This window comes from Scomber japonicus, chromosome 23 (assembly GCF_027409825.1).
Source record: "Scomber japonicus isolate fScoJap1 chromosome 23, fScoJap1.pri, whole genome shotgun sequence".
Taxonomy (NCBI): Eukaryota; Metazoa; Chordata; class Actinopteri; order Scombriformes; family Scombridae; genus Scomber; species Scomber japonicus.
Genome location: NC_070600.1, coordinates 10,989,662 through 11,008,016, shown reverse-complemented (window position 1 = coordinate 11,008,016; position 18,355 = coordinate 10,989,662). Strand labels below are relative to the sequence as shown.

Here is an 18,355-nt window from a genome sequence, read left to right as displayed (position 1 = left end):
GCAACAACACCCACTGGAGAGACTGTACCGTGCTGGGAGTTGTAGTTCTAAAAATGGGAGAGCCAGTAAGCCCAACACTCTCTCAGGCTGAGGAAAAGACTACAACACCGAAAATGTCGCGATATTTTACTTCCGTATCGCTCGCCGCTAATCTCGCGCATGGGCACACCGACTGTTGATGACAGCTAGCTTCGTTTGTGAAGTAGATGAGAAGATTGGCTGATTTGAAGTCGTCTAACCTGTAATTTACTGCTTGGTTTTAAGTCAGTAAATTAGTCTACTGTTGCTAACACTCCGTTATTCCAACATGCTGCAGTTCCTGGTGAGTTTATCTGACATTATCATGTGTGACATCGTGTCAGGATGGTTTGACAGATACCAGCGGAGCTAGGCTAGCTAATATGTTAGCATGAGTACAATTCGAGAAAAAACTTTTCTGTTTTTGTTTAAAAAAGCAGTTGTCATTCACCAAAAAACTAAGTTATATGTGTTATCTCGTAAAAGTCACTGAAGTTAACATTAATGTGAAACTGAAGTTATCGTTTGGTTGGATATTTTGGCCTTAAATGACGTTTGTGTTATGTTTTCCAGGCTGGCTTCACCCTGGGGAATGTTGTGGGAATGTACCTCGCTCAAAACTACGATGTGAGTTTTTCCTTTGTTTAAAAATATGTCCTCATCTAATTTAACGAGTCAGTGATGCTATCTGTATACCAGTGAACCGTCTCTACCACACCCAAGCGAGGCTGTCTGGACAGGTGCTACTGAAGTTGTTCATTCCTCTGTGACATACACCCATGTAGTCTAATTCAATGACAAATCCTACCCCACTGAAGGTCCATAATGTACAGGTGTTGAATAACCTTTATGGTCATTTGGGAGGCTGTAGGTTGTGATAATGAAGTAGACAATATATATATATATGTTTAAAACAACATTTCAATATAAGGAACAACAATTTAAAGTTGAACCAGCACTTTCTAAAACAAACTGAACATTATATTCTCAAAGGCTGTTGAAAGTTTACCTGATAAATTGGCAACTTTATATATACTTCAGTGTATAATGACTGTAAGGCTACAATTTTTCATAATTGGCTAATCTGTTGATTATTAGTAATTTGGGTGATAACATGTTAAATTGTGAATGTTGTCCTGACCAACAGTCAAACAAAATTATTCAGTTTACTATCATAGAAAACTGTCATGAAGAAACCAGAAAACGTTCACATTTAAAAATTGACTGCTGAAATTGTTAGCAATTAATTTTGTCACTGATTAGTCAACTAGTTGTTGTAGCTTTAAGTGACCATGCTGATTTTTTTCCCTTTTAGGTTCCCAACATAGCCAAGAAATTTGAGTCTTTCAAGAAAGATGTGGAAGCCAAGAAGAAGCCCCCAGAGTGAAAGAAGAGCGACCATGTTGCCCGCAAGAATAAAAAGACTCTGAAGAGAAATTATTTATTTTACAGGGTGATGCTATAATGGTGTACATTTGATAAAAGGATTGATAATGTAAAATATGTAAGGGAATATTAACAGTGCCTGGAGCAGTATTTGTTTCTTCCTTTAGATTTATAGGCATGTTCTCATTGTAGCCTATTTTTATAAGAAGCAAAGTGTAAAGACTGGATTTAAAGGACATTAAAACTACCTTGTGGGATCACTTTTAAGTCCAGTGTCATGGCACTGTTGGCTTGCCTTTACTAGGATGCACTGTGGTTTTTAAACTCATACAGGACATTCATCTCCACATTAGGTTTGCCTAAAATGAATATGAATACAGTAAGCAGGTACATCATATTCCACAGAGTTTAAGGATTTTCCTTCCCAAGCTTCCTAATTATTAACAACTGCCAAACTTGTTATATTGGTGCATACATATACAATTCTGATGTTTTCAGCTTCCAATAAAGTTGCTGATGATGAATTTCAAAGTTTTCGTCTCATGAATTAAGTTACAATCAACTGGCACAAATTTCCTGAACAGTTCTGTATGAATTCATGAAAGCAAAAACAAAATTTCTGTATTGCACTAGTCCCAGCTATCAAACCCTTTACTTGTGCTGTCACCAGTCTGTCCACCAGAGGGTGCCATTAGGCATTACATTTCACTATCCCAGTCACCCGAGTGTATTAGAAAAAAGTATCTTAGCTTTGGCAAAATATAATTACTTTTTCTTCTTCCGTTTTGTACCGTTCTTTTTTTTCTTCTTATTCTTGGACTTTGGCCACCCAAAGCCTCTGAACTCCAAACAGTCCACTGCATTATGAGAAATGTAGTAGACATTCTCCATGGCTGCTGGGCTGAGGATGTCAACCTCTTTCTTGGTGGATTTGGCACTGGATGACCTCTTTTTGGATGTTTTTGGACTCCCACTCTTCTTGGCAGGCCTAGAACTGTGGGATCTTGATTTCCTGGATTTGGTGGGCTGTGAAAGAAATACAAGTGTTTCACTCAATTTAGGACAGTTACTCCACTTTACTATATTTTCAGTGCATTGACTATTCACTGTACGTTACCATAGTGAAAGTTGTCAGTGTCACTCCTTATATAAACATGGATTATCCATCCACCTGTGAAATTAGTTATTGTGTTTAGCATACTATAATAAACAGTACATCAGTTACTTCCAGATGATTATTTGCATTTAGATCAAAGTCCTCAAAAACAGACTACAATAAAGGAATTTGCTTACTTTAAAGGATAAGCATGACAAAAAAGTGCATTTTCACAACATTCTACACATTGAAATAATTCATTTAAAATAAATATCTTACCAGTTCTGGACTTGGCACTGTATTAAGTGGCAACTGCGACAGTGATACCCCATTTGTTTATGCCCCGTTGTCATAGAAGCAGGACTCACTCTTGACTGAAGGGGTTGGCCTGTCTGGCAAGCCCATAAATTCTTTTGTTGCATCAGAGATGCAATTGGCCAGAAACACATCACAAAAGCTGAAAAACTAAAAGACAGAGCTAAATATAAGAACTGAATCTGTAAGAATGCCAATAAAAGCCAGCAGATCGCTATCTTCACTTTTTTATTTTTGTGCAGTGGAATTCATCAGTTATTAAGACAACAGCTTTCAAACTCTTTGGCAACTCCCAACAAGATCTCCTGATTTAAAAAAGCCCTTTCATTCACATTGTGAAAGTGTAGTTTTGACATCGCTGTAACATTGAAATACATTCAGTAAATGTAAAACAACTGAATACCATGCAGAAGCTCTTGGATCTCTCAATCATGCACTACAAATAAATATTCAACCCTATGTAAACAATACCAATCACAGCCATAGGTACACAGTCACTTTGAGTGTAAGAAATCCAATATGGATCCAAGAAACTTCTCAGTTGTGAGCAAGACGCACAACTCAAAATAAAAATGCACTATGTATAATTTATCTGACATCTTTTTTCACAATCGACTGTGTGCTCATTTACTGCACATACAGTAGTGCTATGGCATCAAAAACAAGATCTTTTCTATTGTTGCAATTCATAGATACATAAATAAGACTTGTGATTTCAGCATTAACAGCGCTGGAGGTTTGTGGACTACCTGCATAGAGCAATCCCCCCCCCCTCCTCCTCCCCCAAAGCAAACTTTGATTTTAAAAGCCTCTAGTGCAGAAAACCCAATGACAGCAGGATGATGTGGTGACTGTCCTTCAACCAGAGGACTGCACTTAAAGTACAGTATTTGGCCTGCTGACGTGTCTGAGAAACAATACACATTTCAACCAGTTTCAGGGTTATTTACCCTGATTTTACTCCTCATGAGGATCCCTCAGTGGGATCAGTGGAATAACATAAAAAGATCACTATGTGGCAGTGATGCAGGAGCAGAAATACATCTATACTGCAGAGCTCCATGCAAGCCCTTGAGGGTAACAAAGGGGGGAATTAAGTAGCAGAGCTACTGTGTCGTGATGAGGTGGACTATCATATGGATGATGCGGGAACCGCGGGGGCAGCTGCACAGGTCCATGCTTGGGTTCCTGATTTTATCCTCCAGCAGCTGGTCCAGCTCCCAGCGCAGCTCCTTCACCAGCTCAGCCACCTGGGTAACATACACACACGTTAACGTTAACAGAGTCAAGTTCATTTTCTTACTCTGGCTTGTCTTTTATGGTTATTTTACTTTTCTACGACTCATTTTTGTTTGCCTGTTTGAGTTCTATCTGAGAGTATGAAAGTATGAAAGCTTTGTCCTCATCCTGATCAACATTTATATAATGTACATGATGATTTTTGCTGTAATTCTCATGTAACTGCTTTTAAACTTTTCACATCATCCCTCACTGAGATAAAAGCAAAGTTCCTTGTTGATCACTCTGACCTGATGAGAAGCAGCAGCGAAGCGGATCCAGCCGTCATCAAGGGAGATGACAAAGTCCCCTTTGTGCAGCTCCACATTAACCTGACCGCCTCCAAACAGTACCAGAGGGTAAACAGACACCATGCTGCAGTCCCTGATGAAAATACGGCTCGTTTTCACCTTCTCGTGGTAAACCAGGTACGGGCTGTTGTAGTGGCGAACCTGGAGCACAAAAGACAGTCACAGGGCTTGTTTCTCTAACTAGCTGTTAAACATGAAGGTACACCTTCTACATTTGAATTATCTCACCGTGTAGTTGACAGATGAGGGATGCACGTGCACGCAACCGTCATCCTTGGTCATGAATCGGAGCTCGTTGGCTTTGGGTTGCATCTTCATCGCTCCTTTGCTGGTCATCTTGTAATTCCCCTGAGGAGCTCGTACCTGAGATGCAGCATCGTACACAGAGCAGCAAATGTAAAGCCAAGTCAGGATATCAAGTGTGACATATTTTTATGCTTCGTCAGCTTTTATTGTCTTATTCCAATAACAGAGAGGATGAATACGCACTTGGACCACATTGGGATAGAGGGCAGCACACAGCATGGCAGACATCAGTCGGATGTTGTCCGAGTTCAGATTCGCCTGGAAGGGAGTGGAAGTAGTTATATGTGTGAACCGGTCTGTATTATGGAAGGTTAAAGTGCTGCAACTTTAGAAATGCTTGTTGCTATTGCTTCAAGACCACAATTACGTCTTATCTACAGATGAAGAAAAAATCTGTTAATTTAAAAGAAGACTTAATGGCTGAAATAAGAAGTGTGGTCACAGCTACCTACAACTTATAATTAGAATAATTTCCCTAACGAAAAATGATAAGCGATATCAGAGGGTAGCATAAAAAGCAATGCGGTACAGCCGATATGTAAATGTGAATTGGTGCTCATGTGTGTTTGTGTGTTACCTCAGGGCCAGTAGCCTCGAGAACACCATCAGTGCCCTTAGAGGACATACGCTCTATAACCCTGGCCCTCAGTCCTTCTTTGATGAAGCCAATGTCAGACAGCAGCTCAGCAAACTGCCTCTTCAGACTAGCGATCTCCTGCAGGAATTACAAACACACATGCATTAAGAAATGTATGAATTGGATACAAATACAATTCATTAGATGTTAACACTGCCTGAAGTAGTGGTGAATAAAAAAATAAACTACCTGCAAGCCTCTCCAAGACAGAAAGTTCTCCCTGCAGTAAAGGAAGCCAGCCTGGTGGCCATTCTTTGCGGCACTGCACCATCCCTGAAAGAGAGGAGAAGCCGATCGCATTGATCATTTGAATAAATAAAAAAACATGCTAGCTATAAAAAGCTCAAACACTGTTACCTCTCCACCAAGTCTGTACCTTGTATGCCTGTAACAAAGCTAGATGGTCACTACTGGCCAGTGCAAAGGCCAGTTTCTTTTCATTCGCTTCCTCACGTTTATCCCATGGAGACACCTGGCAAAAAGACAGAGAGAGAGGACCAAATGTAAAAATGTCTGTGGTGTTGTGATGCCAAGGAGAGACACATATGCTGTCTCAACAGTACAGAGCGGGTGCCTTACAAATGGTGATTTGAAGGCCAGACTGGCGGCGATGGTGAGTGCTGGGTCGAGGCAGCGGAAGATGGCGCCGAACAGCATGAGTTTGCCAATGCGCACGTCCACAGGCAGGCAGGCCAGGTGGTAGCCCAGCGGGGTCAGCCTCTCATCTGCAGTTAGAGCTCCCAGGTCCTGCAGGCGCTGCTTGGCTGCGTCCAGGCTGCCCATAGCCGGGGGCTCGATGAGGCGAGAGAAGACGGACTCAAGCATCTGCTCGGAAAACACGTCCAGGATCTTTATTCTGTTACAGAGAGAGGGAGGAAGATTTAAAAAACAGACAAACAGCAAGAGGGACAAAAACTTACCCAGTATGCCCTCCATTTCTAATTATTAATCCTCAAAACCATGTCATACATAAACCTTACTGTCTACATTTACAGAATGACAAACAAGCTGGCAGTGCTCAAAGGGCAAACAGATGGATCTACCGGAGGCAGAGCTGCTCAAGAGGCACTCTCTGGATCTCAGGCAGCTGTTGCTCAGGCAGCTGGTGTTGGAAGCAGTGGCTGGTGAAGAGGTGGAAACAGACTCCCGAGGCCACGCGGCCCGCTCGGCCCTTCCTCTGCAGCGCGTTGGCCCGAGAGACCCACGAGTCCTCCAGACTCTCCATGCTTTTAGACGCATCGTACCTGAAAATACAACCAAACAAATATGATGTATGTGGATTGGGTGGAAACACACATATTTAAATATATCACAAGAATCAACATATCTTTCTAACGTAGAGCTAAAAATAAGTTTACCTTTTCTCCTTCATCTTGCCAGAGTCAATGACATATACCACGTCGTCAATGGTTACCGAGGTCTCAGCGATATTGGTGGAGATGATGATCTTGGTGACACCCTCTGGGGGCCGGCTGAAAACTGCCTGCTGCTCCTCATTGGACAAGGTTGAGTGGAGTGGGTACACCACACACCTGTTAGAATTGTATATGTATAATCACAAAAAGTTTGGCAGTTATATTAATCCTTTAAATCCAGTCTTTACACTTTGCTTCTTATAAAAATAGGCTACAATGAGAACATGCCTATAAATCTGTAGGAAGAAACAAATACTGCACACTTATATTAGTTAGCATTTGATTACTCAATGGATTTTACCTTAACTATAAGCATTACATCAACATGTTTCATGGTGATATCACACACTCTTTACATTTTGCACAATACCCAAATTAGTATGGTATTATTTTTATATTAATATATAATTTGAATACCCAGATTCTTAGTCCAGTGAACAGGAGGATTTTGGTAATGACACTGGTTTGATGATTAGTGGTGACTGATTTGAATGCTGGCAGGGTGCAAAGTGTTTTATAGCAAAGGTCAGAGAGAGTTTGAGAAGGAGGGATAATTGCATTCCTAACAGCTTGAACCTAATGAGTAAAATGATTAAAACTCTTCACATTTATCAATAAAAAGATCATAAAAAGAGGGGGAGGGTTTGTGGTGTGGCTGATAATATCACAGAGGCGTATGGAGTCGTGTCTGCTGTCACACACAGACCTGCTTGCTCCCCTGTTGTTGAACATTCTGTTGGACTTCAGCTGCTCGTACAGCATTTTGATTTCAGCGAGGCCTGGCAAAAACACCAGCACTGCACCTGGAATACACAAAAGCCATTTAAATGTTTACATCAATGTAACTTAAATTTACATGCCAAGCTCTACTGGATTTCTCTCAGGTTGGGAGTAAATTTGTAATTCTTTACCTGGGGGGTAATTGTGCTTTCCATCTACAATCCACTCCAGTACACTCTCCACCAGATCCATGTTAATCTTGTCCAGGTCCATCGCAGCCATGGTCTTCAGTGCAGACTTCTTCGTATCTGCATCCACAACAAAATAAAAAGTGATTATTTATTTGGATACAATGTATAAGGTGGAGTTTAGGACCCATGATACATATCAGCTCGGTTTATGACCCTCGCTCTCAAATCACCTTTGTATCTGACCGTGAGGTCCTGGAAGCTGAGCTGCTGGTCAGGGATGGAGTCTTTGACCAAGTCCTTTTTAGAGAACGACATGAAGTTCCACATGTCGTCACCCAAGTCGTCCACCACATCCCTCGACCCTCCTTTGCTCCCTCGCCCACTTGTGGAGGACGAGTTCTGCTTCCCTGAGCGCATGTAAGGGCTGCCATCCTCAATCACATAGCTGAGAGAGTGAATGTAGAAAAGAACGTTATACAAAAAAAAGATCCAAAGTCTGTTGGAGCAAAGGAGGAGGAACTTACTTTGTTTTGGTGATGGCATCTTCCAGGAAAAACTGGTCGACGGGGAATGTACGGCCTGGAATGAAAGATTCATTAGGAGAAGAAAAAAAAACGAATGTATGAGCAGAATATAATTTGCAGCTTCTGTGTACAGTCTGTGCTACATGTGTTCAGTTACCTGGTATGTGGACAGTGGGACAGTTGTAGAAATATTCAGAGAAGAGGTTGGCATTCAGTGTGGCACTCATTAGAATAATCTTCATGTCTGGCCTCTGTGTAATCAGGTCTTTGAGCACCAACAGGAGGAAGTCACTGATAAAAACACAAAAACAAACAGAAGATGAAAACAAATAGTGACCACGAATCCAGCAAAAAAAGTGTGTAAATGTGCATTTTAGAAAAAGATTCAGAAATGAATCTTATTATTTGCCATTTTGAGACATCTGCAAGTGACAAAATTACAAAAGCAGCAAATTAACATCTAAAATTTACCATGAAGAGCCTGAATGTACACTTTCTGTGTGAGTGATCTGCATAATCTCACCTCTCCTCTGTGCGCTCGTGCACCTCATCCACAATGACGTGTGTGACGCCTTTGAGGTCTACCTCGCCCTCCAGTCTCCTCAGTAACACCCCCGTGGTGCAGTACAGTAGTCTGGTGGCCGACGTCTGACGAGAAGAGAGTGAAAAGGAATGATATTATTCTGCTTGGCAACATATTGAAGGATTACTTCAAAATTTAAAGTTCAAGAAGCTCTGAAATAGTCTTAATGGACAAATGTTGAAAGTTGAGTCCAAATACTCAAATAATCATGTTTTATGTTCATTGTCATTACCCTGACACTCTCCAGGCGGATCTGGTAGCCCACTGAGTTGCCCAGACACTCTGCACGCTCCTGTGCTACCCTCTGAGCCACAGAGATGGCAGAGATGCGGCGCGGCTGGGTGCAGATGATGTTGGCCACCTGATTGGCCGGACCATTTAAAGAGGCATCCAGAATGAACTGTGGGATCTGGGTTGTCTTACCACATCTGCAGAGGAGTAAACAGATAATAAAAATTGAACAGAGTCATATAGATTTTATGATGTCACCCATGTCTTAGAAAACACTTTGTAAACAGCATTTTTCCAAAAATGAGTCGTGAATGCCAACACTTACCCAGTCATCCCGCTGACCACCAGCACCTGACACCGGTCCAACAGGTCCAAGATGTTGTCTTGTTCTTGCCAAGCAGGCAGCTTCCTCCTCTGTTCCAGCATGGACTTGAAACGCCTAGATGACTGTGTGAAAAGCAAGACATTACATTTTAAATCATAAATACATCATGCTGGAGTAAGATATATATCCACATTTCAAAAGATGCTTCAAATGGCAATAGGCATCTTTTACCTGTTTCCTCTGAAACTCTCGACACAGCTTGCCATTTTCTTGCAGTAGGTTTTCTATCTTCATGTTGTGCCTATTTGCCATCCTCTTCTTCAGATTGACGTAACTCTCGCTCTCAACTGGAACAGCGTCATCGTCGACCTCCTCGTCCCTCTCATCCAGCTCCTCTGCCTCTTCCGTCTCTTTGACTGCAAAGACATAAGTTGATGGGATATCAAAACAAACACAAAAACACAGTGCTAAACTCTGATGATATAAAGTCACTTGTTGACTCACAAGTTAAGTGTCTCTGGCTGTAAGACGGAGCAGTCCTTCTGCTGTTGGTGTAATTACTACTGCTGGTGCTACTACTCCTGCTTTCCTCAGAAGCACTGCTCCTCACGCTCTTACTCTTTGCTATGGAAAGAGAGGGGGGAGGAGGCGCCACAACAGGCGGCGGCGTGCTGTATTTGTGATGACTGACGGCCAACAGTTCCTTCATGGTAGTTTCATCCTCACACATAGTGGTGAGAGTGTAAACAACAGGTTCGTTGCTCTTTGCCGCAGCCAGCGCCTCTCCAAACAATCTTTCGGTCATGCTGAGCCTGCCTGCAGCTCCCATGGACTCATCATTGGTGCTGAAGGCTACTATTGGCGCCTGAAATGGGTAACGGTTTCCTTTGGGGAATCGAATCTCTAGTTCATACTCAGGAGGAGAATAACTGTTGATCCCAGGCTGGCTGGGGCCCGTCAGGTCTGGGGAACCAGCCCCAGACCTCCCTTCGGTGGGCATTTGGTGTTTGAACTTGCATTTGTTCCCAAACCGACAGCCTTGCCCTTTTAGGTAGAATCGGCAGACATCACGGATGTTAACGGGTCGTTCTCCGTATCGACTCCCGACTACACCACCACTCTTGTTCCCCTCTGCGAGGAATAAGAGGTCCAGGGTTATTGTCCAAACTGTGTTAGCGATGCGCTCATTGAAGCGCTCACCATAAATGGCAGCGAGCGCCAGAGCTTCCTCTTGCCTCTGGCTCAAGCACTCATCCATAGGCACCCCGCTGAGGCCATCAGGGGAAATGGCTTTCTGGCCGTAGCGCTCACTGAACACCTGGTGGAGGAGCTGTTCCAGTGTTGCCCCAAAGTCTCCTCCACCAGCCTCCAGTGCCTGCTTGCTACGCTCCCTGTCAAAGCCATACCTATGTAGAGCAGAGATGGCAAAACAGAGGTAAGGAGAGCACAATCAACATTTGACTTAATTATTTAAGTTCCTGACAGCATTGTGATAAAAATACTAGTTTCAAATCTAAAATATGCAATAAAAAGAATAGAACAAAACAAATCTGTACATCACCTGCAGAGTTTGCCGATAGCAAATAAGGAGATCACAGGTTCAGGGGGAGGTCGTTCATCGTCAGACTCCGGATCATATTCTGGGCTCTCTGCTCTCTCCACAGGATCATCCGTAGTGGCCCAAAACTGGCCTTCGTCACGGTGGTCCAACTCATCATATTCCTCCTCCTCCTCGCCCCTCGAATAATCTGAGCCAGATTCACTGAGGCAGAGAGGGTAGCATGAGCTCATGCAGACTCATAATCTAGTGTGACAGGATGCATATTTAGATCTATATACTTACTCATAGACCTCATCACAATCCTGGGTCTGTAGATGCCGCAGCAGCTCTTTGAGTTGTTCTTGGTTCTCATTAGTCATGAAAATCCTCTGCATGGGCATGGTGCTGGCCTCTTGTCTGATGCCGTCACCTGGCTTCAGGCACGTTCTGGGTCTCGCAAGGGACCGTGGCAAAGGCTTGCTGCTACTGCTTTTCCCACCACCCCTGTTGTCTCTGTCTCTATCCCTGCCTCCCCGTCCTCGACCACCATCTCTCCCAGCGGTACGGCCGCCGCCACCTCCTCTGCCACCACCACCACCACCACCACCACCACCACCACCTCCTCCTCCTCCTCTTCCTCTGTTTGGTCTGGAGGAAAATAACAGATGGAGACAGACACAGAAGCACAACAGGGAAGACAGAGAGAAGAGGAAATCAGTAACTGTGAGCACATTGTGATTACTTCTGTAAGTAATAATGAATTCCTTCACTATGAATGTTTACCTGATAGTCCGTGCAGGGGCAAAGTCAAGACTGAAATCATCATCATCATCCCAGAGAGCAGCTCCTCCTCCTTTTCTACTGCCACCTCCTCCTCCACCTCCTCCTCCTCCTCCTCCTCCTCCTCCTCTCCCTCTGCCACCACCTCCACCTCCACCTCCTCTTGGCTTATTAAATCTTCCTCCTCCTCTGTTGGGCTTCCCGCCTCTCCTCCTCGCACTCATTTTCTCTGTGAATATATTCATATAGGGTTGCAACTAAAGATTATTCTGATTTTGATCATTTTCTCAATGAAAAAAATAGTGGCTTGGTCTATGAAGTGACAGAAAATGGTGAAAAAATACAATCTGTGTTTCCAAAAGCCCAAGGTGACATCCTAAGATATCTTGTTTTGTCCCAAACAACAGTCCACAACCAAAAAATATCCAGTTTACTATCAAAGAGGACTAAAGAAATCAGAAAATATATTCACAATTGAGAAGCTGAATCAAATAATTTTGACTTTTTCTTTTTCTTTTCTGATTTAAAAAAAAAATCAAAATGAGTTCAATAGTTGGTAACTAATCAATTAATCAACTAAACATAGCAGCTCTAGACATACAAACACATTTTTAAAGCACTGCTAGACAATGATGGCTTTGCTCAAAATACACTGTCATGCCAAAGTATACTCACCTTCAATCAATGTCCTTTCATAGCAGCAAACAATCTGTGAAAAGAAGCAAGAGATTGTATTTTTATTAAAATCTTTTATCAGCCCTTGAAGTATTCAATATGAATCCCGGCTACTCCAGAGAGAAGAAGTAGCTGCGGACACAGACGGAGCAGACAGCTACTGTACATCCACAGAGTCGCACATAGCTGCAGGGTGGCTCGTTGTGGCTCCTCAGTTCAAGTGCGAGCAATGAGATGGTGGCTGACACACACAGCGCTGGTGGCTACAATTATGCAACCCAACTGAGCATGCAGACTAAAGCAACTCCACGCCTGGCTGGCTCGCAATGTGTGCTGTTATCAAGTAACAAAAGAGCAAGATACAGCCGGTCTAAGAAAGGCACTAGTGTGATTGTTGATATACACGTACGTCTATCATGCTTCAGCTGTATGCCAAGCTAACAGCTAGCCAGCTCACTCCTCACATGTTTTTAACGAGCTAACCGAGCTAAGCGAGGCTTTCTCAGCAGTCAAGTCGAGAGGATACACTTCTCAACAATTCCACGGGAATAAACACATATACGACAAGAGATTAAAAACCTAATTATCTTAATAAACTAAACTTTTCCTAACAAATGCACTACTAACCTGATACAGCTGTTCAAACCACCGGTAGCTTGCCTCTCTTTCATTGGTCGAAAATCAAGAGTTCAAAGTGTCTTTTCCGGTTAGGTGGAGCGAGGTAATGATTATAATACTTATCATAATTTGCATTATATGTTCAGTAAATAATATCTATAAACCATTCACGCGTCATTTACAAAAGTAAGTGAGACGTGTGTTGAGCTGAACCACGTTTTTATGAAAAGACAATTTAAACCATTTTAAAGCTAGTTCCGCATTAAACGTGTAACCATGACAACAGCAGTTTGAGTTCAGCCGCCACCGCAACACAGACTGTGCAGAGTAATTATTATCGTCAGGTCTGATTTTTACAAGGATGATTAAGTGGGAATATATAGCATAAATTACTTTGTGTCACTTAAAAACTACTTTTTTATTAATTGTATGACTTCTCACATCACAGTACTTTGCCGCTCCACAGCGTTTCCTGCCGCTTTGAGCTGTCACTGATGTCCGGTGGGGTGTGATTGTTATTATCTTATTTTCTAACATCAAGCACACTCACAGCTGCCTCTGTCTTTCCCGTCTTTTGACATTTTTTTTGTGTTTTTTTCTTTCAGACAAGAAAGAAACAGATTCTTCAAACACTCAAGGTAAATATCCAAGTTGCTTACCTGCAAAATCAATCTGACATCTAAGGTGCTCAAGGGGAAATGTGTCTATATGTGTTTGCAGGGGAAGAACCTGTGAAAGTGAACTATATTTTTCCAAATGGGGACAGATATGGTGAGTGATAAATGTTTGGTGCAGCTTTAAATGTTTACAGTACAATTCATAACTGGAGGCCTGTGTCACTTTCTCTGTTCTTCCTCCCACAGAGGGGGAGTGTAGCAGATCTGAATCAGGGGTGATAACAAGGAGTGGTTCTGGTAAACACACCTCAGTGAATGGTGTTATATACACTGGAGAGTGGCATGAGGACAAAGTATGTATTTACTGTGTGTCTACCTACTTACATCTGTATATGGCAGTATATAGATCTTTTGCTTAAGTAAAAGTACCAACACAATAATGTCAAAATACTCCATTACAAGTAAAAGTCCTACATGAGTAAAAGTACAAAAAAGTATTATGAGCTTGACGCAGTTAAAGTATTGCAGTAGAAGTAGTGGTTTGGTACTTCTGACTGATATATTATTATACTGTATATGACATCATTAGATTATTAATACTGAAGCATCAGTGTTAGAGCAGCATGTTACTGTTGTAGCTGCTGGAGGTGGAGCTAGTTCCAACAGTTAGCTGGTTTAATCCACTAGTTCCCAACCTAGGGGTCAGGCCCCTCCAAAGGGTCAGCAGATAAATTTGAGGGGTCATGAGATGATTAATGGGAGAGGAACGAAGAAAAAAGCTTCTGATACATACATTTGTTTTCAGTTTTTTGGACTTTTTCTCTGATGTTTGATTTTTGGTGAAATATTGGATCATTTGAACATTTATTGAAATTAAACCACCAGAACTTATTGGTGGAGCTGTTAACAACTCATAGACGTCTGAAAATGTGATCCTGACTACACACTGCTTTTTATAAGACGTCAAAAACCAAAAAGGTTTCATCTTTAACAATGTGCTGTATTTTAAAAGCTTGTTATATTATCAATTGCGTCAAATCTTCATCTGAAAAATAAGAAGTGACTAAACCTATAAAATTAAATAATAATTAATAATTAAATAAATGTAGTGGAGTAGAAAGTACAATATTTCCATCTGAAATGTAGTGGAGTGGAAGTATAAAATAGCATCAAATGGAAATACTGAAATAAAGTACCTCAACATTGTACTTGAATACATTACTTGAGTAAATATACAGGGTTACTTTCCAACACTGGTGTATGGTTGCATTTATTTTCTCATACATGCCTGTCCTCGTTTTATCTCTGTCCCTGTATCAGATGAATGGCAGAGGGACCCTGCAGCATCCCTCTGGAGCAAAGTATGAAGGAGAGTTCAAAGACAACATGTACCACGGCACAGGAATATATACCTTCCTGGATGGCTCCATTTACACAGGTCACTTTAACGAGAACAGGTAAAAGAAAACGGTTTCATTTCCACAAGAACTACAACACTAAGGATCTTACTCATGATTATACTTAAGAAATGTTGTTTAATTGGTGCACAATTGTTCAGGTTAGCATCACTTTATTCCCAGAATACAACAGCGAGGTGTCAGTTGTACATTTCCCAAGCAATCTGAGGTTTCTTCCACCTTAACATAACATATCCTACTTATTTATTGTGGCAGGACTGAGACAGGACTAACTGTGTGTGTGACAGCAACAGTGACATTTCTGATATTGCTCCTGGTTGTTACAGTGTTGTGAATATTAAACCTGAGAACCCTAACATTCAAAATATTCCCTTTAACTTACCCTTAATTACTTGAAAAGCTTTTTTTCTGTGACTCAAGACTTGATATCTAATGAAAGGCAAACTTTTAACTGATGTGTTCTTCTACTGTAGGTTGGAGGGAGAAGGGGCGTTCACTAACACACAGGGACTGGTGTGGATGGGAGAGTTTCACGGCAAAGCAGCACTGGGTCTGAAAATGCAGCACAGCATATAAACTTCAAAAAAAGCATTTTTGTACCACGCTGTGTAAATAATTTTAATGATATATTCTACATTAAAATGAAATTGTAGAAGTCTAATTATGTTGTCTTTATATATTCTACAAGATTATCTCTGTGTGATTGATGGATAGAGTTACTATATAAATGCTGACAGATAGGCCTGAGATCACACATCTGTGTATTTCTGTGTACTGGTAGTTAAATATCCATGTAATCAGTTCACTCAGCTGTATCTTCCGCTGTCCTGGTGTTCCAACACAGCAGGTGTCTCTTTGTATAAGCCTCATTTCACTCATTTCACTAACCCTAACCCTAACCCTGTTGTATTGTTTCTGGTCAAACTACATACGAATCTGCTTTCATGTAGCTGTAAGTGGTGCATTCAGGTGCACTGAAGACAGGGAAGAAACATATACTAAATAACATCCCCAAAATGTTGAATTTGTCCCCTGTTATATGGTATTTTGACCACATCAGGGTTAACGACAAACACAGAGGAGTTTTACATCGTTACACTGCCACCCAATCACAGAGGGGCCATATGCTCCCATCCTCAGCCACAGCAGCTGTACCCAAACTGTTGGAACATTGGCCCGAGGAAATGTGTGATGTGATGCGATGCAAGTGTGTGGTCAGCTTGACCTTTACTGTTCAAGTGTGTGTGTGTGTGTACACAGTTTTATGTGTTATCCAGCTTTCAACTCTGTTATCCTGCATGACTTCCTCAGAGCTGTAAAGCAATTCACAGTCAACAAACAAAAAAACTATTGTTCAACATTGTTTAATAAGCAACTCTGATATTGTAATTTGTCTTTCTATTGAATAATGCCTCTACAGATCAGTAATTGCACATACCCCTGAACAAATTCAGTGTTGAGTATTTAACTAGGCTATGCAGATATGGAAATGTGTAACAAAAACACATATATACTGTAGTTACATCCATACAATTCTTAACACGTCTGGTATAATATTGTACCAGATACAATAAAACAGCTATTCTCATTGATTGTACAATTTTCAGGTAGAAAATAACATCTTGTATTGCAAACCTTCAGAGGCGATTTGAATGAAAAACCTTAAATACAACAATGGAGGCAATGATGACCAAACAAAATAGAAAATGGCACTCAAATTTGGCACGAGATACAATAGTTGACCGACATAAATACAGACTCACAATGAGTTATTGTGTTATGTGACTGTGTGAGATGTGCCAACACCCCGACAACAACCTAACGCAGCAGTGCTTCAGGTGTAGGTTCAGTGTAAGAATGTGACGATAGTGTGTATTTCATCACCGCAGGTAGTGAAGCTAGAAGTGAGCTATAGTTGCAATATATTATCTCCATAAACCTGAGAATCTATAAAGTATACAATATCATTTTCAAAGATTTCTCCCTCCTGATGTAGTAAATAATAAAATCTCTTGTAATGAAGAACATAGATAGATTTCTAATTGTGCTGGAAACATCGTTGGTCAAAAAAAAAAAAAAAAAAGCTGTTCCAAATACAGGTACTTCAAAACAAAACAGTGGCCATGCACATTTCCACAAAAGCACAAGTTGAGACTTCATGTCAAAATGACTGTTCTATACAAAGATAATACATACTGGCTCTTGACCCCTCACAGCGAATAGATAATAAAAAAGTGAGCATGCTAATTTGTCTTTTGTGCTTTTTTTTGTGCTTGAGTAGAGACGTTTCCACTTAAGAGCTCTTAAGTACAAACTCTGGTAGGTAGGGTAAAGGTTGAGTGAAGACGTACTAGAAAAAAAAAAAAAAAAAAAAACAGCACCATTTTTGTGACAACATTTTAGTGACTGAGCCTCCAGGAGGTCGTGGTGTTGTGTGGTTGTCGGGCAGGTGGAGAGGGAGGCGGTCTGTGAAAGTACTGAAGACAGTGAGCTGAAGGATTCCTGCTATTCTAATATTTTCTGAGGTTGGATACGTGTACATGAACAAATCCTTGACGACATTAGTGATTACAGATTACGACTTCTGGATTTGAAAGATGTGGAAGTATCTAACAAATCTGGAATAGCAAGAATTCTGCGTGTATACTTATCTATTTTAAAAGTGAACAATTCAGATAGTTTCTTTTTTCTCCTCCTCTCCTCTCTGCCCATGTTCAGATAACCTTTTACCTTCATAAACAATTACAGCTGGTATATTAGTTTATTTTTAGCCATGCCATGAGAGGAAATGGCTCCCACTTCTATATTTGGACTATCAAAATGACCCTGTGGTTTGTTTCCAAAAGACCTTTTTTTTTTCTATAGAAAATGCATAAGAAAATGTTCAAATCCATCGCCAACAATCTACAACCCCATACCTACAATACGCTTTGTGATAAAAATTAAAAAACCCACAACATATCAAGACAAAAACTGATTAAAAATCATTTAAATTTACATCTTTCCAAAATTAAAATCAAAAAGAATTACCACGCACATTGATACAAAAAAAAAAAAAAGAAAACAGAGGAGACAAACCAGCACCAACATTTTGAAAAGGGGACGTATAAACTGACAAAATGTTTTTTTTGTTGTATAACACGAGAGGGTGGGGGGCAGTATAACTGGCCAAAACAGTCTCCTGCTACAGCAATACCAGATGTTTCTTATTAACTGCTACCTCTGCTCTTGCCTTACATGTCCGTGTGTGTTCACAGTAGTCATAGGCACATGTTAGCGTCAAGTGTGTGTGAGAGCATGTGTGGCGTCTGTGCTCGTCAACTTTGCTCCATCTTCTGTCTGCGAGGTGACTTTCTTCATCTCCGGCTTCT

At 41.2% G+C, this 18,355-nt stretch overlaps 4 protein-coding genes across 4 annotated transcripts; 2 read left to right on the top strand and 2 right to left on the bottom strand.

Annotated features, from left to right (window-relative positions):
- The first annotated feature begins 175 nt into the window (after positions 1–175).
- Positions 176–1,928, top strand: stmp1 (short transmembrane mitochondrial protein 1). The gene is made up of 3 exons (XM_053313938.1): positions 176–322; positions 592–645; positions 1,334–1,928. Exons 1-3 carry the CDS (start codon positions 308–310, stop codon positions 1,403–1,405), a joined length of 141 nt encoding a protein of 46 aa, XP_053169913.1. The 5' UTR covers positions 176–307; the 3' UTR covers positions 1,406–1,928.
- Positions 1,929–2,091: 163 nt separating this feature from the next.
- On the bottom strand, positions 2,092–3,783 carry LOC128353546 (small lysine-rich protein 1). Its single transcript, XM_053314241.1, has 2 exons — positions 3,766–3,783; positions 2,092–2,430 (listed from the first exon to the last, which is right to left on the bottom strand). The coding sequence occupies exons 1-2, from the start codon at positions 3,781–3,783 to the stop codon at positions 2,170–2,172; spliced, it is 279 nt and encodes a 92-aa protein (XP_053170216.1). The 3' UTR covers positions 2,092–2,169.
- dhx57 (DEAH (Asp-Glu-Ala-Asp/His) box polypeptide 57) lies at positions 3,027–11,456 on the bottom strand. Its single transcript, XM_053313734.1, has 22 exons — positions 11,180–11,456; positions 10,898–11,098; positions 9,841–10,742; positions 9,568–9,752; positions 9,337–9,458; positions 9,013–9,208; positions 8,721–8,845; positions 8,355–8,488; positions 8,198–8,252; positions 7,904–8,118; positions 7,674–7,790; positions 7,469–7,565; positions 6,706–6,879; positions 6,391–6,591; positions 5,927–6,203; positions 5,724–5,819; positions 5,537–5,620; positions 5,288–5,425; positions 4,894–4,968; positions 4,633–4,767; positions 4,345–4,545; positions 3,027–4,065 (listed from the first exon to the last, which is right to left on the bottom strand). The coding sequence occupies exons 1-22, from the start codon at positions 11,275–11,277 to the stop codon at positions 3,922–3,924; spliced, it is 3,972 nt and encodes a 1,323-aa protein (XP_053169709.1). The 5' UTR covers positions 11,278–11,456; the 3' UTR covers positions 3,027–3,921.
- Positions 11,457–13,253: 1,797 nt separating this feature from the next.
- morn2 (MORN repeat containing 2) lies at positions 13,254–15,560 on the top strand. The gene is made up of 6 exons (XM_053313733.1): positions 13,254–13,450; positions 13,555–13,587; positions 13,670–13,720; positions 13,813–13,919; positions 14,887–15,023; positions 15,458–15,560. The coding sequence occupies exons 1-6, from the start codon at positions 13,444–13,446 to the stop codon at positions 15,558–15,560; spliced, it is 438 nt and encodes a 145-aa protein (XP_053169708.1). The 5' UTR covers positions 13,254–13,443.
- Positions 15,561–18,355: the final 2,795 nt, after the last annotated feature.

Coding starts and splice junctions, on each gene's coding strand:
- stmp1 (XM_053313938.1), top strand. Junction 646..1,333: donor ACCTCGCTCAAAACTACGAT/GTGAGTTTTTCC, acceptor TTTCCCTTTTAG/GTTCCCAACATAGCCAAGAA.
- dhx57 (XM_053313734.1), bottom strand. CDS start 11,277: ATGCCCATGCAGAGGATTTTCATGACTAATGAGAACCAAGAACAACTC. Junction 9,459..9,567: donor GAGAGTTTCAGAGGAAACAG/GTAAAAGATGCC, acceptor CTTTTCACACAG/TCATCTAGGCGTTTCAAGTC. Junction 4,969..5,287: donor TCGAGGCTACTGGCCCTGAG/GTAACACACAAA, acceptor ACTCCCTTCCAG/GCGAATCTGAACTCGGACAA.
- morn2 (XM_053313733.1), top strand. Junction 13,588..13,669: donor AGATTCTTCAAACACTCAAG/GTAAATATCCAA, acceptor ATGTGTTTGCAG/GGGAAGAACCTGTGAAAGTG. Junction 13,721..13,812: donor TCCAAATGGGGACAGATATG/GTGAGTGATAAA, acceptor TTCCTCCCACAG/AGGGGGAGTGTAGCAGATCT.